The following is a 26,670-nucleotide window of genomic DNA, read 5'->3' as shown; positions in this document are numbered from 1 at the left end:
TCACTGCGGACAAAATGTTAACATTCATGCAAAAGCATCTTCTGCTGGCAGACCTGACACTTAGCAAATAAGGCATACTAGTCTGATCAGCAGCAACGGAAATGTGTATAAACTGTATAGCCTGTTTTTCAGTAAAGCATTAAAGTCCATGCTCAATTCAGCCAAGAATCCAGAGGCAAAAATTAGAAAAGTTCAAGTAATGTCAAGTAAAGAAACCACAGTCCATTTCAAATAGAAGAAAACACGGTCAATAAGGAGGTCCTTGTATCACAAACGATGGTGCTGTAGTTGTAGTTGAAAAGTATCACACTTAAGAATCATCATCAGTTTTTATGACATGAAAAAGGGTCACATTAAATATTACCTGATGCCCATTATTCCAAGCGTACAGCGCCCTCTCTCTGGCATTGTAGTCGAGCATGGAGATGTGAAAGTACTGGTTGTGGAAAGGAATGTCTATGTATTCATAGGTTGAAGTCTTGGTAGAGTAAGCGTAGTAAACCTTTGCTCCCGACAGGTGAGAATTAGTAATATACAGTGTCCCGCAGATCATGAAAGATTCACCTGCGTTCCTTTTGGAATATTCGGTGGTCCAAGTCTTTAGGACCTGCAGGGTGTCAGGGTCGATCTGAGAGATGACAACATTTCCAGCATTTTGATTGGTTGCGTACACAACCCACATTCCCAGTTCATCAGCCATGACGTCGATGTCAGAGTATCCCCCCCACGTATATGGGTACATGTTGTGGAAGCCGGCAAATTCCAAAGCTCGCTGGGCCAGCACGCTGCCCGTCTCGAAGTTATACTTGACAATGATGTTGCTTTGGTACTTGTTGTAATAAAGTGATCCATTGTAGACAATGTGATTTGTTCCCTCCCATTTAAAGGGGAGGCTGTAGGTTCGAGAAACCACCCCTGCTACAAAGTCTTCCATTGTCTTGTATTCACGTACAATCTTGCTATTGGTGTAGCTGTCCATATACCAAACCTAACATGAGACGATGAAGAGGACAGATGGTTAGAATCAGCTCTGCTAACAGCCATCAGCAATACAAAATCAAATCTGAATTATTCTTGATATTATTAAAAAAAAACACATCGTACATCTTTTCAAAATCACCCCCCTCCCAAAAAGAAAGAAATAAGTCAAAACCCCATCTATAAACACAAGTCTTTTCTTAAATTGCTGTGCTATTCTGCCCACTTTAACAACAGAGCACATCGCTGATATTAAATGCATCGCACCCTCATGCTCTCATAACTCACCCTGTTGTTTCTGGTTGATGCGAGAGGATCAGTCATCCATGCCCCAAACCGGGTTCCAGATGTCTTTATTGTAACAGGTCCAGTGATTTTCATTAATTTCCCACACGCTGTTAATAAAGAAATGCAGCGATAAGATGTGCTGTGGTGCTTTTTGTCTCTAACTAGATTTCTGAAGCCAATTTCATGCCTGTTCCACCACAGAGTGTGCCCTCTGTGCATACTAAGGTAGCAATGGAAGCAAGATGCTTAATTTAACTTAAAACAGAATTACACAACTGATGTTTATAGCTAAAGGAAACTCAACTTATGTCTACTCCACAGTTCTTTAGAGTATCTGAAGATTAAAAATGTACACAATCTATATGCAGACCTCCTCCACCTGTTATTTTGGTAAGCTATAACAGGCTTGATTTAAGCACAATTAGTAATGGATGGTTGATCTTCAAGTACGGAACAAGTGTCATTAAAATTGCCATCATATTAAGAAATCCATCTTCTGCTTGTTCACTTTGCCCCCCACTCAAAGCATAAGAAGACAGACCCCCTGAAAGTCACCATGTAATCTGAATGTTGCCTACTGTACTAATTAATAGCTTAACTTCCCGGGAGAAACTGTGCTTGTAGATATTAAAGGCACAAACTGCTTCCATTTTGGCCCATTAGGAAGAAATTAGGCATGGCACATTACTCTCACTTCCCTCAGTTAAAGATTTTAGAACATTTAATGTTAAAGGCCAAACATTACAGCAGTCCTTAAAAAAATGTCTTTCACCAGCATGAATTTTAGATGAAACACACTGACATTCACAAGCTTTTTTATTTCTCACAGTTGTTACATCTCAGAGCAACATCTGTCACTCTGAGATGTAACAAGAAATAAGCAAAGAATAGTAAAAGTATCTGGAGTTAGACATTCAAAAATTTTGGATAATTCTAGCTTTGGTCTGAAGTCACAAGGAATTCTGCTGAGTTAGGCAATGTACCTTATATTAAAGTACTGTGTGAAACTGTGTGCAAGTGTAAAGCCACTGCTCATTTTTTATATATTTTGCTTCCAAAGAGCCAGATGTTTGTGTCATTTTTAAGTGATCTTGAACAATTTACTCCAGATTCTCTTAAAGCCTTCTGGAGGTTTTCTTTGGACATTGGCTGTTTTTTTTCACTCATTTTCAGTCCAGTTCTTGTACCTCACTGATTTTCCTGACACAGGACCCTCAAGTTGCGTCTGGCAGTTCAGCTGATCCATCTACTGTTTGGTGAAGCCTCATCACAAATGGTCTCAGTGGAAGAGTGACTGCCTTTCTTAATGAAGGAAAACGCAGGGAAAGGTCTGAAGTATGCCACGTTACACAAAAACTGGACTGAAAATCTCACGCAACAGGTCTGATGGAGTGATGAATCCACACTTTTGGTTCAATATGTTGTCAATATATATGGAGGAGATCAGAAGAGAATACAGCTATCTGTAAAACACGGTGGGGGCTCTGTCACGGTTTTGGGCTGCATTTCAGTGGTCTTGGGGATTTTGTCAGAACTGATGCAATTATTGATGCAGGCAAGTGATGCTGGATTTTCATGCATCTGGAAAGCATCTAAATGGTAAAGGCTTCATTTTTCAGCATGACAGTGATTCTAAAACTGCTGCCAATGCTGTAAAAGCATGTCTGGATAAGAAAACATACAATATAACTGTGATAGTCCTGACTTTGTTAACTCAGTGTTTTGTATTAATTAACATTATCTTATGTTCTTGTTTATTCTGGTTTTGTATTCTTTTAAAATTTTTCTAGTTCTTTGGTTTTGGTTCTGAGCTTCTTCTCTTTAGTCTAGTCTAGTCATCCCTGCCCGTATGTTCCCTCTGTTCCCTGTCAGTATCTTGTCTCTGATTTCTGTCAGTGTTTTACTTTGAAAGTCTGTGTCTGATGTCAGTATATTCAGTTTGCATCCTCCCTGTCTCGTCATTCTTATTAGGTTCAGCTGTGTATCCCTCCTGTGTACAGTTTCCTCGTTTCCCTTTGTGTATATTAGTGTGTGTTCTCCAGCGCTTGTCGTTGGTTCGTCTGCTTATCATGCCCTGTGTTGCCCCTGCGTTTCGTGTTTTCTGGTTTGTTTTGTTAGTTATCCCAGTTTAGGTTGCTCTGCAACACGTTCTCACTCCCGAAGCGTAACATTTTACGCTAGGTGACAAATCGTCGGTATATTGCGCTTTCGGTCACCCAACAGGTCCCTATTTTACGAGTTTGGAAAAATGAGGCAACATGAGAGGAATGAATCTACACATGTTCGTTTCTGTTACTTAAATCGCTTTGGAAAACAAGGTGGCGGTTAAGATTAGGGATAAGGTTATGGTTAGGGTTACACGGCTGGAACGTGTGTTACCGCGGGAGCGTCATTCTATTCGATTTCATCCACGATCCAGCGTGTAGCATAGGAATGAGGAAGGTCACCTTTCGCATTCCCATGGAACGCCTCGGAATGTGACAAATCGTTGGTATATTACGCGTCAGGAGTGAGAACGGGCTGTGCTCTTAGTTCTGTCCTGGACATTCTCTGCTTCTGTTTGCATTTTCACCTTTTGGAATAAAGCTCACTTGCATCACAGCCTGTGCTTGCATCTTGGGTCCTTCTCATAAACAGTATTAGTCATTAGTCATCACTACCGGCCTTCATGAAGACTACTTAGAAGTTACAATAAAACTTGTCTAAGACTGTTCAGGCTGTGATGAAAAATGAAGGTGGCCATACCAAATAGAACTAGTTACTTTTGTATTCCACATGTTTGAATACAGGGTTCGTACGGGTGCTTGAAATCCTTGAAAATGCTTGAATTCTAATGTCGTCTTTTCAAGGTTTGAAAAGTGCTTGAATTTCAGATGTGGTGCTTAAAAGTGCTTGAAAATGTAACTGTATTTCATTCACAATAAATAGCTATCTGATTCAATTGTTTTCTTATCAGATAGAGAAATAAAATGAGACGCAAAAGCAAAATTTCCCCGCCTGGGCTGCCTTGCGTCTGTTTCAATATGTGACCCCGCCCCTCCCCCGGACAGTCGGGGATGAGTGCGCTAAAATACCTGTAGGTTGCTGTTTTAATGAGTGTTTGATGGAAAACAACAATTGCGGAGTTTGCGTTCTCCAGTCGCATGATAGGTGAGTCCTATTAAATAATTTTCCAGTACACGTACGTTACACATGCTATTTTTTTTAAACTATGATTATTATTTGGCTAGCTATCAAACTCGCTGGAGAAATGATTGAAACGCACTGAGTGTGATGCAGTATGGCAGCGCTATTATGGAATATGCTGTGAACTTAGCTAACATTACTTAGCAGTAATATGAGTTAATTTACTCAAGTGAAAGCTTTAAACATTAGCCCGATACATAACTAGCTAACTTAAGGCTTTCTGATTAACCCTCTGGGGTCGACGGACCAAGAGTCTCCATTTCAACTTGGGTCGAACGTGCGGACTTCAAACTATATACCAGTTTTTAAATTGTGTTGATAGGTCACGTAAAACCGATGTTTTTTTGGGGGGTTTTCTGAATAAAACAGTGGCGTTTACTCCAGGAAGAAACGGTAAAAACGGCGTTTTTTATGGAGAGCGGTAGCAAACACGCTTTGCTTGTGAGTGAAAAAAGAACACTCCTTCCCTATTGGTGGAAAAATGTACCATGTCGACCAATCAAAAAATGATACGGCAACATGTGGTATTTGGTTGTTGGGAAGAGAGGGAAGAGAGAGAGCGAGTGAGCGAAAAAGAGAGAGAAAGTTTTGACACGTGAGAGATTTGTGATGTTTATCATGTTTGGAGTCTCAAGTTAGTATGTTGTCTTGTGTAGTTAGTGTGTAGTGTAGTCGTTTTGTTTTGTTTTGTGTCAGTTCTACTAGTGAACGTCACAGTTGCTGCAAGAAAGCCACCAAAGGCAGATTGCAGTTTAAACGCTGAGTGACACACCTGCTGTCAGACCTGCAGGTTTATCCCTGTGCTGTTCTCATCTGTGTTATAGTGGACACAAACTATTTTTTGGAGTTGCATAAATAATTTGTGTGCCTTCTTATCTGATGCAGCACACCTGATTGTTCTGTAAATAGTTTTGAATGGTTATATAAAAAACGTCTGAGCCTTGGCTGCATTTTTAGGTAAATAGTACCATGTAACTTTGTTGTTTGCAAAACTTGTTCATATTTTTTTTTAAAAATGTCCAATTTCTATTTGCATTTCAAGTTATGAAACTGATTCGTTAAACATGCTTGTGGTTTTTACAGTCAAAAATATCACTTTCTACTTGTATTTTAAATTTTGTCTGAATTTAGATAAATTGTACTGGGGGGGGGGGGGGGGGGGGTGCTGTGCTGGAAAAGCTTAAAAAGGGACCTTGAAAGTGCTTAAAAAGTGCTTGAATTTGACCCTGAAAAAAGCGTACGAACAATGTGAATAAGTTGCTGCACATTTTTCCTATTTTCCTAGCAACATACACAGAAATGAGCGATGGCTCTAGACTTAAGCACAGCACTGTGTATTTCCCTAGGTGGTTAATTTCTTTAGCAGGATTACTCACAAGTACACCATGATGGTAAAACCTATAACATCAATACTCCTATGGGAACTTGTTACAACATACTAATGCCATTTTTTTTGCCACACACAGTAGTATTATTTTTAGATGAGCACAGTTTTCTCAGTACACATGTGGCTTCTTATTTTAGTTTATTGTGATAACACGAAGAATTCAAACTTTTTGTACTATCAGCAAAATGCAGTGCACACTACTCACTCAGCTTGCCCATGCAGCTGCGGAGCCGACTGTCTAGTCGCAGGACTCGCTGATAAAGCTCATCATAGTCATACGCCCCAAGTTCCTCCTGTATGCCTGTCAACACCGCAGACAGGTTTCTGATCTCATCCTTGAACTGAGAGATGAGTGCAGCATCCATCTTATACTGCTCCAACACAGGGATCAATGGCTTCAGCTCGTCCATCTTGTCCTTAAGCTCCTACAGAAATGACAGCAGCAGAGATGAGAAACAAAGGGGAAGAGGTGGGATATCGCGGATAGGTGCAAAAGTTAGGAAGAAACTAAATTACTGTTTGTCAGGAAATGTCCATGGTAGAATTTTATTGTACTGTAGTAGAACAGTCAGCCTTACATGAAAGAGTAAAGTAATGCTAGCACTGGTATCTAGTAGTATTAAACACAAGAAAATGGACCGATTTCCTATTTGCAATGATAAAATGACATTGGAATTTGTTGGTGGTCAACCAACAGCTTGAATTCAGATTTTCCAGCTGCTTGTTGCGAATTTTTCAGTTCATTTGGTGTCAGAGAATTTGCCACACCAGAAATAATCCTACTCCCCTACCAGCTGTCCAGTACAATCCACACAGGGCAGTGACAGCAGCGAAAATAAATCTAAGATTTTAACCCTTTCTGAATGATTTCTGAAGGGTTTGTGGTAAATATGCTATACATTTTTATTATTATGGTGAAAATTCAAGGGAATCTGTAGGGTAGTTATTAGCCAACTGCACTAAATTAAGCCTTGAATAACAGTGGCTTTTCTATTCACAGTGTCAGTTAACTCAACTAGTAAACCCTTTCAAGACTTAGTATTTCTTGATTTTCTCTTCTTTGAAATATATTGAGTTAAAAGAACTGTTAGATTGAATTTATGTAAAGACTTGCGTGAGAAAAAAGACTGAGCCATTTTGCACTTGAACGAATTCATGGTACAAAATGGCATAAAAACAACTAATGCACATAAATGAAAACAAAACAGAAACCAGGTAACAATAAAACACCTGGAAATTTCTGGCCATGATGGATTTCCTGTCATCCTCAATCTGTCTGAACTTGGTTCTCAGACCCTTCATCTGGTTTTCCATCTTCATGACATATTGGAAATCCCTCTGAGTGCGCAGGTTCAGCACCTCAATGGACTGAGACATGTTCTGCACCTAGAATAAAAGAAGCCACGTTAAAACTGGAACGGGGGTTCCAGTGCACAAACTGAGACGCTAGCTACAGTCCATGACATGGTTGTAAAGTAAGTATATGACGTCTTCTGTTCTTGCCTTCTTTCCTGCCAGCGCAGCTAATTGAAAGGCACTTTGATGGGTTTCCCTGGTGAGCCTGTGTGTGCCTGAAATTTGTAATGGGCTATTGTTGAAAAGAGAAAAAAACCCTGGAAAGGCCTAGCAGCACCCCACTTTAGTTAAATTTCACAATAAAATACCTTGTATCGGGAGATGAAAGGAAAATAAAGCTTGTAGAGACTTGTTACGTCTTTATTCCTATCCTTTATAAAACAACATGTGTGTGCAGGTGCGTGCTGCCCAGCGTGGTAAAATCGTTTGTTTACCTTCTCTAGTAGCTGGCGGAGCTGTCTGCTCTTGGCGTCTCTAGAGCACAGGCTTTGTTCTGGTGCCACCACTGTGCAGATGCAGCGCCCATCAGCATCCTGAGCTGAGCTGTACACCTGCCAGCCCTCCTTTGGGCCGATAGTCTGTAAGAACCAACAAATATATGTAGAGTCTAAGGATGGATAATATATTACATATACTCTAACATATATATGGAATATGTATAGACTCACAAGAAAAAACAACTGTTTTTTTTTACTAAGCTCTGACATCCTTCATTTGCTGTAACTACCTATCTCCCATGCAGTATATGATAGCCATGGTAACAGAAACAATCTCATTTATGGTCTATTTTATTGGCTGCTTTTTCATTTACTAGCCAGTGAAGCACATGCTAGCTGGTTAAGAACACACACAACAGCTAAAGATCTCATTTTACGGGATTTCTTAAAAATGTCACTTCAAAACTGTAGATGACACGAGAGGAAAAAAATGTAGCTACAGCTGCATGACTCCGCCAGCATCCTAGCTGAGTACCCACGTAAAATCCTTCCATCAGCCTTCTTAACCATAACTACAGTTTGTTGGGGAGCCACACTCTTACAACCAGAACTCTGCTTTGTGCTAAGCATGTCTTTGGACTGTGGGGTAGAACTGGGTCATCTGGAGAAAAGTCAGTAAGGCGCTTTTGGTAACTTCTCCACATCCAATCCAACCCAGGTAAAAGCATTTTTCTTATATTGTAGTCTAAGGCTTTAGAGTTAAAGTTATAAGTACATTGTATAAATTAGTGTCACTATTTCAGCATCAAACCAAATTCAAAATATGGTCAAAATCTCTCTTACTGAGTTATGGTTCTGAATAATGACCATAAATTTGACCTTTGAACTTTTGTTGTGTTAGACATTTATGAAAAAAAACATTGTCATGATTGATTTTTTTCAGTCATGGCCAAAACTGTTTTATGTGGTCAAAGTGATAACGAACCTTGACCAGTAAAATTTTAAAAGTTTATCCCTGAATACAAGTGAATGTTTTTATAATGTCTTTATTGTAACAGGTCCAGTGATTTGTGAGGTCATAGCAATGTTGACATCCAACAGATACCAATGAAATCTAGCCCCTTCTTACTCGAGGATAAGTCTACATTTTGGAGGGAAATTCTTAAAATTTGATCATTTTAAAATTTGAAAACATTTTTCAAAACCTCTGACCTTGAGGTCAAGGTCACTGATTTTAGAACTAGCTTGAGACTTTTATTAGATGCACCTCTGGTCTTAATTTCAAACTCCTGCATCGCCTCGTTTTTGAGTTCTTACATTCACAAACGTAGGTGTCCATACCGCCTGCCTGACAGGGTAATAACATCAGGCTTTTATGACTGCGGAGTAAAAAAGTGTAAAAACAAGTAAAAATGTATTAAATAATGCAACAATTTAACCCCGTAAAGCCTGAAATATGAAATCATTGCCAGAAAAATTATATTTTTTTGTAAAAGGAGCATTTATTGAACCATCTGATGAATTTGTTAAAAAAATTAATTAAATTTTATTTCCATATATGACTTAATTTGTATTGTATTTGCTAAGCTTTTATAAAAAAAATGCTTAAAAATGTGTTGTGCAATTTATTTCTGTTTTTAAGGGGGAAAAAATCACACTAATTTACAAGTCTGAAAAACTCACAAATAAAACTGTATGTATCAAATATGATACACTAGGTGGTTAAGGGTTGTTTAGAGTGAGAACATTAAAAAATCCAGCGCTTCTTGGCCATAAATCATTACAGATTGGCCCAGAAAGAGAGGTATCATGGTGTATCATGGAGAGGAGAAAAGCTCATTATATTGAGAAATCAGCTAATGTGGGTTGGCGTTGAGATTAGCTATGGATTGCGCTCAGCTGGACTACATGACTTGGCTGAAGTGACGCTCAGCTTGATTTTTATGAACATTTATAGAAATGTAAGTTTGTAATCAAGTGCAGGTAGTTGTAGAATGACAGGAAATGAGAGAAAGCTTAAAAATATTAAATATTACTTTATAATTTTACAAGAGGTAGTTTAAGAGGCATGTGTCCATTGCTCCATCAACTAAAGCTGCAAAAACACTCTTTTGCACTTTCTGTGATTTTATGGACCAATATCAGTAATCAGATTTGTGACTTTTATTTTTTGGGGATGTGCAGTTTGTCTGGCCAGTCTGAGCAGGTGTCTCACACCTAAAGCTTGTGTTGGCTACGCTGGTGTGTAGTATTGTAATCCCCTCTGAATTTAATAACACCTGAAAATCAAAAAGAAATGCTGTTTAGCTTTGGAATTAATCTTGATACTGGGTTTGGTCACTACTGGTAGCAGTAAGCTAGTAAATAAAACTGTTAAACATTAGTAACTTACATTTAGAGCACACATAGCAACTCTTTTTTTGGAAAGGTCAAGAAAGGCCTCTATTCTGCAAGGTTCCTATACACACAGTACAGTATACAGAGTATTGCTCCTGCACCTGTGCACACGTCAACATCAATGTGTGGAGAAACTAAAGCCCTTACTAGCCTGCTGTCATGCTTGCCATGATTGGATAAGGCAATTCAGGGATGTCAATTAACCTGTGTTGAGTGCAATACTCTTCACCACATCTGTCAGAATAGCTTCTAACACATCAATTTGTCAGCAATCCTTTCTGTCTTTTCTTGTTTAATCTCTGCATGGATACATTTTTTGACACTATTCTCTAACTTTTAAGTAACTTTTTTACTGAACTGTTATGTTATCATGTTTAAACTATGGGAATATCTCAGTATAATGCATAATATCTGATCAGAATCAAATACTCTTAATAAAGTAACACAACAGATCTAAAAGTCATCTATGAAACTCTGAAAGCTTTGAACTGTGTGTAACTTACGTAGCTTCAAGTACCTTTTTTCAATTATTCACAGGACTCGGGGCCATGCACTCTCTAGATGTAGAGATTTAGCTGACTCTCCAGTAAAACAAACAGACAGAGGAGCCAGAAGATGCATTTGGAATGATATAAATATTTATGTGCTTGTAAACCTTCTCATTCACTGTAATCTGACATCTGAAGAAAAAAAAATGGGAAGAGGAGGGATATGAATAGACAGAAGAGTTGAAGAGGTGGTTATGTAGGTAAACAACATCTGAAAAAGGGAAAGAAAACAGAACATTGCTGACAAAGAAGTACTTTGTACAGTAAGCACAAAATGCTGAGATGAGGAATAAACAGGTAGGCATTCAAAATGTACTGAGGGAAAATGAAAGAAAATTGACAAAAAGTTGCAAAAGCAAAAACATTAAAAAACTAGGGCAGTGCAGTCCATCTCACTGATGCTTAACTATTGATTGCTAAATATTGATTGATTAAAAGCTGCCTACTAATGCAAGACAGCACAGATATAAAGAAGTGTAACAAATTTTTTACACTAACGTCCAACACGATGTACATATCTAAACCTGGCGAGCTACGAGCTACTCTTTGTTTGTTCAGCACAGTGACATTGTGTTTTACTTATGCTGCCGTGTAGCCGATGAGGCAAACACTAATTTTCCGATATATTCTGCCTCCAAAACACTAAATACAAGAAGATCTTGCTCCAAGGCTACATGGGGTTTCACAGCGCTGCACACCAAAGCTCAGTCATTTATCATCCTTACAAAACAGCATCCAGCAGCCGAAAGCTCTGCCCGCTCATCCAGCGAGGTATCGCTCTCCTTACAGGAATCATAGACATGAGCGCAGAATTGCATGAGTGGTCACATGCAGTATTTAACGCGCACACAAACCCATAGCCAGTTGCCAAAGACACAGTATAAGAACAACTGTTTCCTGCAGTTGTTCTCATACTTGATCTCCCTATGTGTCTTTGCCAAGGTTTGACTCATGGATTTTTGAAAGGATGATTTACAGCAGTCATCGATATTTCTGGAGTTAGGTTGCCAACAGACACTACTTTGTGCCAGCTTTCAATATGTTTACAGTCGAAAGCAGCAAGCAAGCCCAGAGTTTGTTATTTCTCCATGATTTATAACAAAACTGAGTAAAAACCTATGACACATGCTAACATAGGCACAGACGATTTCGTGAAATCACTCAATTTTTAACAAACCTGTTACAAACATTTGTTTTTCTATGTGACTAAGATCGAGGATTTTCTGAGTGACCTCACAAATCCAAAGAAAGTCCTTACTTAATAAATAGCAAATCTTGGTTCATGTCATTTGAAAGAAAGCCCCTTTTAACATTTTATTATATGAATCAATTGTGTCTACTGACAGATTTAGACTGTTTACTACAGCTTCCTGCTTCCTGGGAGATTTGTAAGTTTCTGCACTAAAACACAACATTTAGAAGAGTGTTTAAATGCAGAAAACACATCATGACATAATATAAACACCTGACAACATAACACAGTGAAATGAAAGAACAAACCTTTACTGGACCCATTTAACAACTATGTACCTGTCTCCAAGTCAGATTAGCAATCATCAAAACTTGTAATATTTTAACTTTTATAACAAATGTGTTCATTCAACATAGATGTAAACAATGTTTGCTGGTCTTGATTTACTGACTCAAAGATTATGCAACACCTAAGTAATGAATGAATTGTTTTTGTTGCTTTTATTGCCGCCCACAAAATCAGTCTCACTTCTGGTCCTCTTTATTGTTGGACTTGTGTCAGGCTGCCTGAATGAACAGTGAATTTGCCCCTAAACCTTTTATGCCTTAGTGAATTCCAGAGTGACATTTACAGTACTGGATCTGTCATCAGGCCAACAAGCAATAAGCCGATGACAGGAAAAGAATGGAGGCACCCCTCATATAATATGACATGCAATACTGATGTCATTTCGCCAGCTTCATGTTGATTGTTTTGTCTGATGTTTTCATGGTTTATTGACTAGTTTACTGTAACTGCTTGTTTATCACTTATATTGCTAACAATATTTATTTTTGCCCAGCGGTCCTGCACAGCTGCATCTTCTGCTGAAACAAAGCTTGCTGCTCATGCAAAGGGCTGTGCAGTTGCAATGGTTTGATCATTTTAGCACAAAACATCTCACAATCTCATGGAAGAATGGTGGGATTTCTTAAAATGTAATGTAGATAATGAATCTTAGTTATTACGTTAATTATCCCCTGCCCTTTTCTTACTGTGGGATTGACATTTGTGAGTTTGAGAAAAACAAGGCTTTCAGTAAAGGCTGAACATATGCTGGTCAACAACCTTCTAATATCATTCTTTACATTTATAGTAACTGGTTAATGTATACACAGAAAAAGCAGGTCAGTGTCATCTGCCTAAAATACCTCAGTACAATACACTGTGCTTTACAAAAGCCCAACGCGACCACCAAATTGCAAACAGTGATGATATAAACTAATCATGGTTAATACATCTCAATTTACTTGTCGCTGCTGAGTGAACCAATGTGTGTCCATTATATACAGAACAGTGAGTGAGTAAACAAGGAGATGATTAAACACAAATCTCCAGTCACATCTCACATTAGTGCATACATTTTGTTCTACACCTCATGGGAAATTCACAAGAAATCACAAAGAGAAAAAAAGTAATTGCCTGTTTGTTGCCTTGCACCACCAGAATCAAGTGTGTATGCTGAAATGTCCTTTCATGGTCCAAGGGCTTTGCTGTTTTATTTTCAATTTGGATTCTTGGTTAATATACTGTATTCGAGTTTTGGGTTTCTGTTTGGTTCTCAGTTGTGGATTTAGTGTTTCGAATAGTTTTTGAATTTTGATTCTTGCTTTAGTTTGTCATTCAAATCATGAGTTTTGATTTTAGTGATTTTGAGTCTTAGTTCTTGTGAAATTATTAAGTTCTGATGTTTGTTTGGCTTCTTGTTGTCATTCGAGCCTTGTGAGTATCTCCCTATTTGTGTTTCCTCTGTCTCGTTCATCTGTTTGTGTCTTCTGTGTGACACTGTCTGTTATCACTCTTAGGTTAGCCTCTGGTGTCAATTATCTTTTGTTTATTTCCTGCTTGATTACTTTAAGATTACGAAGGTTACGTTAGACTGGTTTTACGTGCTTCTCTTCTGTTTTGTCTTTATAACGTGTTCCCCATTCATTTTTGGTATTTGTGACTTTTTGCTTGGGTACTAGTTCAATTCTCCCTGTTCTCCTTTAATGTTTAGTATTCTCTTGCATTTTGCTTTTGGATACCCTTTAAGGTTAAATGATTGCAAATAATTATTACACATCTTCAATGGTCCTTATAGATTCCCTTTAAAAAGAAACAGATCCCTGGGGCTTATTCTTTTCCTGGCCACTAAAGTAATAAGCTAGCCAAATACACTGGTTCTCATATAGTATTGTGCGTTTCTATCCTACAAAAAGCACTTTATACAACATACTTCATTGCCCCCCATTTACGCAAGCAGTTTTTTCAATGCCCAAGTACTTGCTTCCTAACATTCATACCCTGATACACATAACGGAGAGCAGTAGGAGTTCAGTATTGTGCAAGGATCTAGGATGCAGACTGGAGCAGCCAGGGATTGAACCATCAACCTGTCAAATAGTGAATGAGCTGCTCTACCGCCTGAGCCGCAGCCATGGAGAGGAACTGATGCATTGGACTTGACCAGCAAGGCTACTTGGGGAGAGTTTCGCCAAAAGATTAGCGGGGTCAGCATCCAGAGGTAGACTGTCAGAGCTAGACTCACCTTAGCACCGGCTTAAACCAGTTTCTACATGGCCTGCCAAGGAAGAACACCCCTTGGAATCAGAAATTCCCTTTAAATAGAGAGCCGGTCCATACTTATCCCTATCCCCCTAACCTTAACCCCTGTATATGGGTAACTGACAGATCCACACACCTCCCTGTTTGACTTTATTGACTGCATTTCCCACCTCTGTCTATTCTGAATTTAGCCTTCAGTGTAGATAGTCCTGTCTTAGTTGTAGTCTTTTCTGCATTATCTGTGAATGTGTCTGTCTTGCTCCCTTTGTGCTGTAAATATATCAAGTCATGGATGAGCAAGTGCCATATGGGAAACTGGGACTGTTGTGGTTGGACCAATAAACTTAAAAAAAAAATAATAATAATTTTGAGCAAAACTGATTCCATCTTAACAGAGTTTATCTTGAGTTTAGTTGATATAACCATGAATAGTATAATCATGAATACTTTATAACTATACCATGAGAAGATGCCATACATTCTGCCAGCTTCACACGTAAGTGAACCTCCACCTTGGCTACTACTCATTTACCTTTAATTGTTTCTTCATTAACCTTTTTAATTCAAACGATTTGGGAGAGTTAGCTAGAGTCCTGATCTGGTCTCTACCCTCTCGCACTTTTCTTTTGCATTTGAAAATTTTTTCCCCTTTTTTGTGAGTTGTGATCAGTTTATCCAGATAAATTTGCACGTTGAATTCTGGCCTTTTTTTTCTTTGCAAGCATTTCTATAAAGTCACAGCAGGTATAACTTGATAGAGGATACTGTTTTTTTTTAAGTGCACCCTTGTGTGCAAAACTAGCTGGGCTCTAGCAGCGGAATGATTTTGTTCAGTGCTGAGTAGATCTGTATTAGCCGCTGCCAAGATTCACAGCAAGTCTATATACCATAGCTGACTGTCTGCACTAAATAAACCCCCTTCCCCCTGCTGTGTATCGCTTTGGTCTCTTGATATAATTTCTTTAGCCATTTTCATGATGGCTTATTCTATTTGCTACGCTGTAGCGGTATGAGTCTGTGAGGAACCCTTCAGAGGAATAAACCAGGTGAGATGCTGGGGCTGAAAAAATTTAAAAGCTCGTCATTGACAGCAGCAGAAATCAATGCGTTATAAATACAGCTTAGATTAATAGCAAGGTAACTGACTCCCTCAACAGTATCAGTCAGAGCTGCAGAGAAGCCACAAATAGTCTAATTCTGATAAGCTGTCATCACTTGTTTGTCACAGTACTGTAAAATATGGAGTTATGACTATATGAGGTTCATTCTCAGATGGTAATGTCTCAAGTGGCACTTCCGTCTCCACAGTGTGAAGTCTTGACAAAAGAAGGTGACAGACTGGAAATGGCTTCACTGTCACACACCTTAACTTTACTAGTTGTCACTACAGCTCGTCTTTGTCCATTACGTTGTCGAACATTTGAATTCAGTGAAGTCACGCCGAACATACATGTTTGAAAAGTTTCCCATATTCTTTGCATTTCCTGTCTTTAAACTCATATTAAAGCTGGCATTGTGTGACATTAAAAGACCCGTTAATATGTATAGAAACAAATCTAGCTGCCAGTGATGCCGGCAAAGCTAAATCTCATATCACAATAATGCTGCCGTTCTGCCTGCCACAAGACAGAGACCTAAACAGATGCTATCTCTCCAGTCATCTATCAGCCTGTCCAAACAAAAAGCCACCAGGGTATTGGAGGCAAGTGGAGTGGAATGCGCATGTCGGTGCTGTAACTGATGATCATACAGCTTAAATGACTTAACATTTTAACTCTAATGGCAGGGGAAGATGAACTTGCATGTGCAGCTGGCTCTGTAAGCAGTCTAATGCAGACATCCAAGACAGCGCTGACAAACGGTGACACCCCTAAACACAGGAGAAACAGCAGCAATAATCCTGAGACCACTAAAGTCTCAGGATTACTAAAGATAAAGATAGTGACAAAGAGATGCTGCATACTGTGGAGTAAAAGAGGGAGGAAAAGAAGGCGCAGCAAAAGCCATCTTTTCTCTCAGATGTGACTATAGTGAAAGACATGCAGGGAGATTAATTTCCTAGAGGCGTGCTACCTTCTTGCCTTTTCTGACCCCAGTGAAGAGAAGATTGAATAGATAATTTTGCAGGCGCTCTGCACATTCTGCCCTAGACAGTCTCTGAATGAACCACAGCATTATCTTGTTCACACCCCTGTGCTTCTTCTCCGGGGGTGCTTCAATGAGTCTTCTGACTGAACAAGATGACATGTCAGTCATAGGCACCACGGAGGATGATAATGAAACGGTCATCAAACATTATCAGTGAAGTAAGGCCAGTGGACAGCTTCAGGCCACTGTGAATGGCACATGCATACACAAGCAGAATACTAAGGAGATCTCCCATGTAAATTTATTTTTGTGATACGCTGAGAAAAGCATGTGGATGCTGGGAGCCAAGACTAGAATCTTTGTTCTTTCGGTCTTTGTCAGGAGCGTCCACATTCAGCTGATTCATAAGAGCTAAATCTATGGAGCCTTTTTGAAATGCCACTCACATCTGAAGCATTACTTTTACCCAACGAGGTCCTGAGACTGGATTATTTTAAAGTTAATGTGTAGTAAATCTTGTAAAGCAGTCTGCCACAAAAAGAATCTCCCTTTAATTGATGTTCAAATCAAATCTGTGTCATTAGCAATTACATGTCTTGGTAGCTTCTAAGGGTAAAAATGAGAGCATGCTCATTAGTATTACATAAGAAGGTTGAATCTTTGAAAAAGGACACTGCTGCCATATTAATGTCACAGAATCTGTAGATGGTCACATTTTACGAATTCTTGCTCTTTAGTACCCTTTGAATTCTCGCCTCCTAATTATCCTCTACGGTGGTGTCAGTAGGATGGGTAGGATGCTGAAGCTACAACACAGATTCTTCTAGTACAAATTTAGACCTGGGTGCTGTGCAGCCCCTGGGCCACATCTGGTCTTCTGATTCTCCATAACCAGTCGGTGTGTAGTCAGGAAAATTAGGATTAAAATGTAAATAAGTATACATCAAGCAGTTTGTCCCATTTCAGTCAATAAACACTCTTTGAGAAACTCCCCATCAGAGAATGCCTACTGTTATTTGCAGTTTTGTGGGAAATCCCAATCACAATACGGTTATGTTGCTTTTATTTTGAAGGTGAGAGCTCGCCATACAGTGCTTTAGAAATTTATAAGATTTCAAATCTTTTAGAAATATGTTTAAAACTTAAAAACAGTGAATTCACTGAACTATGTTTTCATACCAACATTTGAGCAGCCACACGGGATTCCTGTAAAAAGTCAGAAATTAATGAAGTTTAATATTCAACCACTAAACCAAATGATTCTGATCAGGAATGCAAGCAAATAACTGTAATTTTGCATATTTATCAAAACAATAACATGCTGTACTATTTTTTCTGTTTTTTTTTTGTAAAACACATCACCAAACAAAAATGTCACAAAAAGCATATTGATAAACTTTTCCCCGTGCACCAGGCATAGCGGAATTGGCTCGGTTTGTCCCCAGTGTACCTTTTCTGCTTTCTGCTGACCACTACTCATGCTAGGGCCTTCATCTGGGTCGGAATTTTCTTCAGGACCCAGGTCATATTGACTAATTTTTCTTCTCAAATATTTATCTATTGCTATTATGTATTTTCTTACTCACAGAATGACAATTATGTAATTTCTTCTTCTTCTTCTGTTTTACTAGCAGTTGGCATCCCATTTAATTAGAGCAGGTAGTTGTACTGCCCCTTAGTGGTAGAGAATGTAATTGTTCTCCCTCTACCCACGCTGGTCGCTTAGAGTACTAACCGCTGGAACCAAACAATCTTCAACGGCACACCTGATCATTTCTTATGGCACACCTATGTGCCGCGGGATAGTGGTTGAGAAACACTGGTCTAAGTACTCACTCAAAGAAGCAAGAGGTAACGCTGTGTGATTGTGTGTTTAAGGATTTTACAATCTGGATCTCCATTACAAGACTAAAGACAGAGAAGCAGAATAAGTTGACCAATAATGTAGAGCAAAAATAGAGATCTGAATCTTTGCTAGCAAAACTGTAAAAGCAGCAAGCACTATTTTTTTTTTTTTACCAAGCTTTGCACTTCAGGGATGTAGCGGTCAATTTATCAAAGAGTATTTGGTGGACTCTGATGTGCTAATAGAAAAAAAAGAAGAATTTCTAATGTATTTGCCTCTCCAGGCAAAGCGTAACAAGGTGGTCCAAGGAGCTTTAGCTGAAAATGTTGTCTTTTTCGTCTCATCTCTGGGTGAAAGCTGTGATGTAGTGTCCCTTACACAACCCAGTTACTCATCTTCGTACATAGGATAATAAAACATTTGAGATTAGGAAGAGCTAGCAGCAGTATGATCAGTGAAAGAGAATAGGACAGGGAGTAATTTGTTCAGCTGCATGCATGGACAGGCTTGGGCTGAAATGGGACAAACTAGTAGGTTTTACAACTGCTGGGTGTCTGAATCTGACTGGAAAATGTAGGACTTTTGAAGCAGATACAATAGAAGATAAAAGGACTGAAATGAACCCTGAAATTGGTATTGTTTAATTCTATTATACACCAGGATGTGTCGTGCATGTCGCTGATGTTAACAAATTAACTTAATCAGGGCAAGAGAATCACAAATACTTTGTTGCACTACGAGATTGAACATGGTGACATAGGCCACCACGTAGCTGTCAGGTAGCTCAGGATGGGCAAAGTACTAAAAAGAGCATAGGACCTCAGTTTTGTGAGAAAAAATTATGGATTTACAGAGCTCTCAGATGCAGAATGGAAGGCAGATATTGTTCAGACAATGAACCTGACTTTTCAGTCCCAAAAAAAATTGGATTTTACTCAGTAACAAAGGAAAAGGAACTGAAAAACAGCAGATGAAGTAATTAAACTACAAGAACAACAGCAATAGCACACTGGATAAAGTTAAAAGTCTTCTAAATTTTGAACATTTTGCTTATTTCATATTTTTATTTGCTTATTGTAACATCTACTCTCACCAGTAACTGTTTATAAAGAGATAAAATTAACATTGAGCAGAACTGAGTTCAGCTTATTCATGCAGCCCATCATAACACTCCCAGTTTCTCATGTGACCCCTTGGGAAGAGAAATATCCGCCTCTGGTCCAAATCCTGATGTAAAAGCAAGAGAGCACAAAGTCTAAAAACTGCCTTTTACTCACGAAAACCATCATATTAGTATGTTCAGTGTGTTTCAGGCAGTTCTTTGAAGTTGTGTTGCAATTTATTTGCTCTAACTACTTTCCTTAAACTGAACTCCAACATTTCTACTTCAGTTAATGAGTTCCTTAAAATGTATCTTAACAACTTTTTGGGAATATGCTTATACTAGTTGGTTCCGATAAAGCAGAATACATAGATATGGACAGTACTGCAAGTGTATAGCAGTATGTAGCTTGGTAAATACTTTTTAAACTCTTTAAGGTTGTCTGAGGCTACTGCCAATGAAGGAATTGGTAAGATTCTCTTTTCTGAAAGCTGGGCGTGTGTGCTGAAGAGTGGAAGAAGAAAGAAATGCCTGTTCTATGATTTTGAAGAAAAAAAGCAATACCTGATGGTTAAACTTCCGACTTTGGACTTGTACTGATCTATTTTGTACACAATTAATTCAAATGACTCTTTGCTTAACCTTAACCCTAAACAATCTTTGTCCTATTATAGCTTAACCTGTTAAACTCTGTATTTTGTCACATGTTAAAAATGAGTACACTGGACTGTACTAAGATCAGTCATTGATATCGAAGAGTTTCTGGAATTATATTATAAGAACAAGCATGTAACACTGATTGTGTGCCTGTCTGCTGTAATGTGCTCTACAACATCTGTTATCAGTTACATACACAACATTGGTTGCAGACCGAAACAAACATGTTGAATCAGGCTTGGAATTTAACTTCATCTGGTAAAATACAGAGAGACGGCCTCCGATAAAATCATTCCCACCTCCGCTGAAGCCACCAAAGCTGTTGGCAAGGTTATCTACAAGCTGAATGTTAGCTGACTGGTATGAATTTCCATGTATCCTTTCCCAAAGGGTCTGTCATCAACCACACTATCTGGAAAAGCCCGCTAAGTACAGCAACATTAAGAAAGCTGCCGAGGCTGCTGCTGAGGAACCCATGAAAGGAATCCTCTGATACACAGAAGACAAGGTGGCATCTACAGGCTTCAACGGTGACCCTCACTTCTCCATCTTTGATGCTGGAGCTGCAACTGCACTCAAACAACCACAGCAACTACAGAAACCTGCTGTGTGACCCATTCGTGCATAAGGAGTCAACTCCTGAGTCATCATTCTGGATTCTAGATGTTACAGCATCTGCACCAAGAGCAAACTCATATACCTGATGAATGGGGAAATACCTTTTAAAGGATTGTTATCTTTTCTGTTCAGTACTAAAGAATGTACAGATTCATTGTTGTAATGTTACTGATCTTGCGGCTCTTTTGCACTTTGAATAAAAGACCCAAATTTATGGGCTGTAAGGTAGTTTACATCTTTACCTAAAAAGCAAAAGGTCCCCAGTTGGATTCCAACATTAGCACCCATTCAAGTTCAAGTTCCAAAAATATAAAGAACAATTTCACGGCACATTTATTCCTCCTGCTCCAGTGCCTATGTACTGGGCAAAACGCTTGTGAACAAGTGTATTAAATAAACACTGACAGTAAAGCACATGAGTGGCTTTATAATGATGCACATTTGAGGTCCATGAAAGTTTCAGCTGTGTTGTAGCAGGCAACAGTCATATGAAAACAAATATTAAGCCAAATAAAGCCCTGACTCAAAAGCTAGTAGAACCCTGTTAAACATAACAGCAAAAACTAAAAGTGATTGTTGTGACTGTTTTTTTGGTTTTTTTTACAGCATTGCTTGAGTGCTTGAGTCCGGCTTCCTCCCACAGTCCAAAGACATGCAATTAGTGGGGTTAGGTTAATTGATCAACCTAAATTGCCCATAGGTGTGAATGTGGAAGTGAATGTGAGAGCGAATGGTTGTCTGTCTCTGTGTGTTAACCCTGCGACAGACTGGCGACCTGTCCAGGGTGTACCCCGCCTCTCGCCCTATGACAGCTGGGATAGGCTCCAGCCCCCCCCCCCCCCCCCCCCCCGCGACCCTGAAAAGGATAAGCGGAAACGAATGGATGGATGCTTGAGTTCATTGAGGTTTAAGGGCTTTTGTTTACACATAGCTCTCTCAAGGTCCCACCATAGCATTTCAGTTTGGTTGAGGTCTGGACTTTGACTGGGTCATTGCAACACTTTGATTCTTCTCTTTTTCGGCCATGCTGTTGGAGTTTTGCTGCTGTGCTTGGGATCATTGTCTTCCTCCAAGACCCACTCTAGATCACGCCTTAACTGTCACAGATGACCTCACAGTTGGCTGTAGCATTGGTATTCTGGTATACAGAGGAGTTCATGGCTTAGTCACCGACTGCAATATGCCCAGATTCTCATCAAATCATTACCCCTCCATCACGGTGCTTGACAGCTGGTATGAGGTGGTGCACATTAAAACATCTCCACTTTGGTCTTTTCTGCCCATGGATGTTGTTCCAAATGTCTTTTGAAATATCTTGTGGTTTGTTCAGAGGCAACCTTTCAAACCTAAGCCGTGCTGCCATGTTCTTTTTGGAGACATGCCTATCTCTACTAAGAACAATCCTATTATTGGCCCATTTTAAAAACACATCTGGTAAACACCGCTTATAATATCTGCCTGGAAATTTTTAGCCTACTTTGCAAGAATGGTAGGCTTAGTAAGTCAGAGAAAAGGTTTAGCAAACGATCAGCTGGTGCGCATAGTAATCATGTAGTTAAAAAAAAGAAATTCATGCATTCTGATGCATGTTTACTTTGACTCCAATGAGTATTTAAATTATTGACATCAGTCTAAAAACTTAACTCTGCTCCAGTTTGTCAGCGTCTAAATCTGCTATTACTAAGAAATCAGGAATTATTGTCTTTATCTGGCTCTCAATACCTCTGAAAGTATAACATCCATTTTTCCAGGCCAAAAATGTCTTTCACTCCTCTCATGTTAAGCCTTTCAGCTCTTATCCAGTAATATGCAGCTGATATACAGACCGCTTGGGCTGTAATTATAGTAATCAAAAGGGGAACAGGGAGAGGGCTGTAACTATGCCCCTGGTAGTTTCAACATCATGTTTCAACTCCTGTAATTATGCTTAGACTTATTATTAACTAAGCTGCAGTCACTCAGAGGAGGGCAAAAAAACTAAAAGTAAAATAAAACAAGGAAATGTCACTTCAAAGAGTTATAACCATCACCTATATAAAAAAGATGGAAACTTTAAGCAATTCATAATTGCCCACATAACTGCGATCTCTTTGTAGGTATCTGTTTTTGAGTGAATATGATGGCTAGTCGCCAGAAAAGGGAGAAGCAAAGGTGCAAAAGTAAAAACTTCTTCAGAGCTTGTTTGTGGGTGTCTATAGCTGTCTGTATTTAGACACCGTGCTGCTAAACAAAAGGATGAATTCAACCGCTACAAACACAAGGTCAACTGAATTCTTCCGTCAGCCTGCCACATACTTCTCAACAGACGGGTACAAAACTATTTATTTTTTTTAAAAAAGCTGACAGAAAAGTCATTACAACCTCTCAGTGGCTCCAAAGGTCTAACATCTCTTAGTCCAAAAAGTGCCTCATATTTATCCTGCTGTTTGCACAAACTGTTCCCATCCATCATCGGTGACTTGCTTTCTTTATTTCCAGTCCATGAGCCCTGACAACCTCCTTCCTGCTTCCATCATGAAACAAGCAGAATCAGACTAATGACTTTGCGTGCCGACTTGAGGCTAACAGTTTGGTTGGTTTATGTTGACACATAGTTAGAAGATGTCATTTTTAATTTAGCTCCTGGTGGAAATAGTTATGTGAAATGTAAAACCTCCATTGTTTAATGACTGTGTGGATATGAGTAGGTGTGTGATTATGGCACCTCTCATCTTTTAATATGGCATCTGTGCTCAACAAATTTCCCTGAGTGTATCATCCATATAAATGCTAATCCAAGCTGAAAAACTGATTTCAAACAAGCAAGAGACAACATCAGTTCCTGACAGATAGCCCCCTTCAGCCCCGCGAAACAATAGCTACATAAATGCCTTTCTGTGTTTAAGATGATTAATGATCAGTGGGATGTTGGATCAGTCACAGTATGCTCTCCCATGCACCCATGATCATTTTTCATTTCATATTTTTCATATGTGATCAAAACCTGATTATGTGACCTGAAACATTTCAGCAAAAACTGAGGCTGAAAACAGCATCTCTGTAAACTGACAAACCTGGCTTTTATATTAATAAAAGGGACTATTTGGGCTGTGTGTGTGTGTGTGTGTGTGTGTGTGTGTGTGTGTGTGTGTGTGTGTGTGTGTGTGTGTGTGTGTGCGCGCGCGTGTGTGTGAGTTCCTGTAGGTTGTGTACTCCTGCCTGCCACCTACTCACAATGGCTACCAGAGAGGGCAAGTGCCTACACAAAGCTCCATCCCACTGGTGTTGTAACAAAATCCCCAGAAAAATTCACATTATTCACACCAGTTATGTTTTGTGCAGTCGTGCACATCATTTGTCATTTATATACAAAGAGGAATTAATTATTCTAAGGAAACTGGCAGGGATTTGCTGTTTTTGTCTCACCAAGAAAAAACTTTCCACAGGAAACGGCATTGCCCCTTTTGTCACAAAAGACATGTCAGTCAATGATTACTTTAAGCCTCGCCCTGAAAAAAAAAAGCCTATCGTGTTAAGCACTCGCTAAAACATGTTAACACGTAACACCTTACATAAAAGCACTGTGTGATTATTTTTAGACAAAATTGCTGCTATTAGCTTGGACTATGAGGAAAGATATGGGTGTTGAATTTGAAGTGGGCAGTTGAATTTTTGGCATCAGGACTGACATCAGACTCTTCAGGTCAATTACGTCTCTCGTTCTTCTTCAATCGATACGTCCTCTGGGTGCAGACTATCACGTGTAATCATAAAACACAAATCCCAGTCATCATTTTGATCATAATGAGAGTAACACTGTGCCGTTAGCAGCCACTGTGTAATTACCCGGCTGGCACAGACCATAAGGGAAAACTACACTATGCAAATATTTCATTTTCTCACAAAAGCTCTTTAGGGATCCATTGTCTACACTGCAGAGGTAATATCTGCCAAACCAGATTGTGCCACTCCACAACAAAGGAAAATTCATACCATTAGCCTTAGTTCTAGCCTCTTTGTCCAAGGTCTGGTTTGTAAAAGGTTATTTTCAAGTTGCCCAACTGAACATGTGAGGGGTAATGAAGGCAGAATGAACAAATAAACTTAAATGCCAAGAAGTAACAGCTGCCACCACTTACTAAACTGAAGAAAGCATTCTGTATAAGGTCTGAAAGCTTGTGAGTGACAGCTTAATAATTTCCAGCTTAGTGTAATACCATAAAAGGTTTCCCTTTCCAGATAATTTTTAAACACTGAAGCTGAAAGGCCTTTGGGGCCATGCAAGCAATTTGCATGCAGCTCTTGATCAAGCACTATATCTCACATTCCTCAATGGCAACGGTGTATTCATCGATTTAATCACAAAGAGATAAAAGATAGAGAGCGAACTGAATGATAGTCAGAGGAAACCACAACTACCTTTGCAGAAAAAACGTCTAAAATATAGAGAATACCAACGAGCAGATTTACAGAGTTCACTAGTGATTAAATAATGAAAACATATGCAGTATATAGCAGGGATGGGCTAATCAACTGATTAACTTATAAAGTATACAGATAAAAGTTACAGATGAAGAACAAAGGAATCATGAAATCATGTGAAGGAGAAAAAGGAGGCAGTATTTTGAGGAGGTATATGCAGGAGACATTGTCATCTTGATGACATAAAGAATGAACTCATTAAAAAAACCTGCCACCTATTCATTTTCTGTCTGTGCGCTAATTGATTAATCACCTAATTGTTCCAAGACTAGTAAAGGATCAAGGAACTCACCCCTATGAATAAAGCATAGAGTGTTCTTATTGCGCTTTTGGAAACTGCATACAAATGTTGGATGAAGTCGATTTTCTGGTTTTCCAGTTGGGAAGAACCACAGTTTCAGCACCACAGAGTGGACAGCTCCACAGAAAACCTTGAGCCCGATAAACTGAGCTTCAGACTTGAATTTTTGAGCAAAAAACTGCACTTGAAATTCTACTTTCCTCCAATTTTCTGAAGGTTAAACGCAAAGACAAACCAACAAATCCTGACAGAAACAGCGTCACTGACAAAAGAGCGAGACGCTCCTTTGTGGAGAATTTTGCTGCTAAAGTATTCACCATATAGGGCACGAATGGTGGCTTAGGGCTGAAGCTTCACCATCGATTAGACAGGAAACAGCCCATAGCTTACGGTGAAATGCTGTGCACCTTCTCTCACAACTGCATTACAACCTGTTCAGCTTTCAAACGAAATGACATTCACAAGTGGCCAAGATGGGTGACGAACCAAAATGTATTATTCACAAAAGAATGATTTCCTTTTATTTTCATAAAGAAATTGAACAAATTAACTACGTGGCCGTTTTCTGGCTTATTGGGAAAACAGACCCAGGTGAATTTAAAAAAAGAAAAGAATGCACGATGTATTTGGTAATTAGCCATACGCATTTTCTACTAACTAGCACTGTACTTAGAAAAAATGTGGGACGGCTTCAGTTTACATTTTAGAGAATGGCTCCAGGCATTATATTTATTCAAAGTTTTCATGGAAATAAGGGCAGCTATGTGCACCAAACCTAAACCGACGTGCTGTACTTCCTGCACATTCGTGAACCTCATTAAATCCCGTTAAACCACTGCGACTTTAGAGTGAAGTTGGGCATACCTCCGTAGAACAAACTGTGGCATCTATCAGTGCGAGGGTTACTGTGGAGAAACTACAGGTTGTGCATCCTCACCCCTTAGCAGGCTAGTGCGCGGAAAACGACATCCTCGCTCTGTAACGGAACAAGTGTCAAAAAATCAAACTCACCATAGAGGGATACAATCCGAAGATGGTGAGAGAAAGGACCGGGTACAGGACGCTCAACAGGACCCGCATGCTGACGGGCTCCGGCCAGCCACTTTTCTCCAAGGTACAGTCCTTTATCATGGAGCTCCTGTCCTCTTGTTCACCTCACCGCGTTTTTCTTTCTTTTTCTTATTGCTGTGGAACCGCAGAGAGAGCGCTCCGACCGCGGCACTGCAACCACGCGTTCACCGA

The 26,670-nt window shown here is 39.3% G+C and overlaps 1 protein-coding gene across 1 annotated transcript; it reads right to left on the bottom strand.

The window, feature by feature from the left end:
* On the bottom strand, positions 1-26,670 carry olfm3a (olfactomedin 3a). The gene is made up of 6 exons (XM_063483719.1): positions 26,440-26,670; positions 7,630-7,773; positions 7,070-7,225; positions 6,045-6,264; positions 1,267-1,373; positions 1-988 (listed from the first exon to the last, which is right to left on the bottom strand). Exons 1-6 carry the CDS (start codon positions 26,557-26,559, stop codon positions 311-313), a joined length of 1,425 nt encoding a protein of 474 aa, XP_063339789.1. The 5' UTR covers positions 26,560-26,670; the 3' UTR covers positions 1-310.

This window comes from Pelmatolapia mariae, linkage group LG9 (assembly GCF_036321145.2).
Source record: "Pelmatolapia mariae isolate MD_Pm_ZW linkage group LG9, Pm_UMD_F_2, whole genome shotgun sequence".
NCBI lineage: Eukaryota > Metazoa > Chordata > Actinopteri > Cichliformes > Cichlidae > Pelmatolapia > Pelmatolapia mariae.
Note: the sequence above shows the minus strand (reverse complement) of the source record. Positions and strands in the feature narration are given on the sequence as shown.

Bases quoted from the DNA above. Each gene is read 5' to 3' on its own strand.
- olfm3a (XM_063483719.1), bottom strand. From the start codon at position 26,559: ATGATAAAGGACTGTACCTTGGAGAAAAGTGGCTGGCCGGAGCCCGTC. The intron at 7,774-26,439 runs GTGAGTTTGATT...TGGTTCTTACAG, and splicing joins TCGGATTGTATCCCTCTATG to ACTATCGGCCCAAAGGAGGG. The intron at 6,265-7,069 runs GTGTTTTATTGT...TCATTTCTGTAG, and splicing joins TCATGGCCAGAAATTTCCAG to GAGCTTAAGGACAAGATGGA.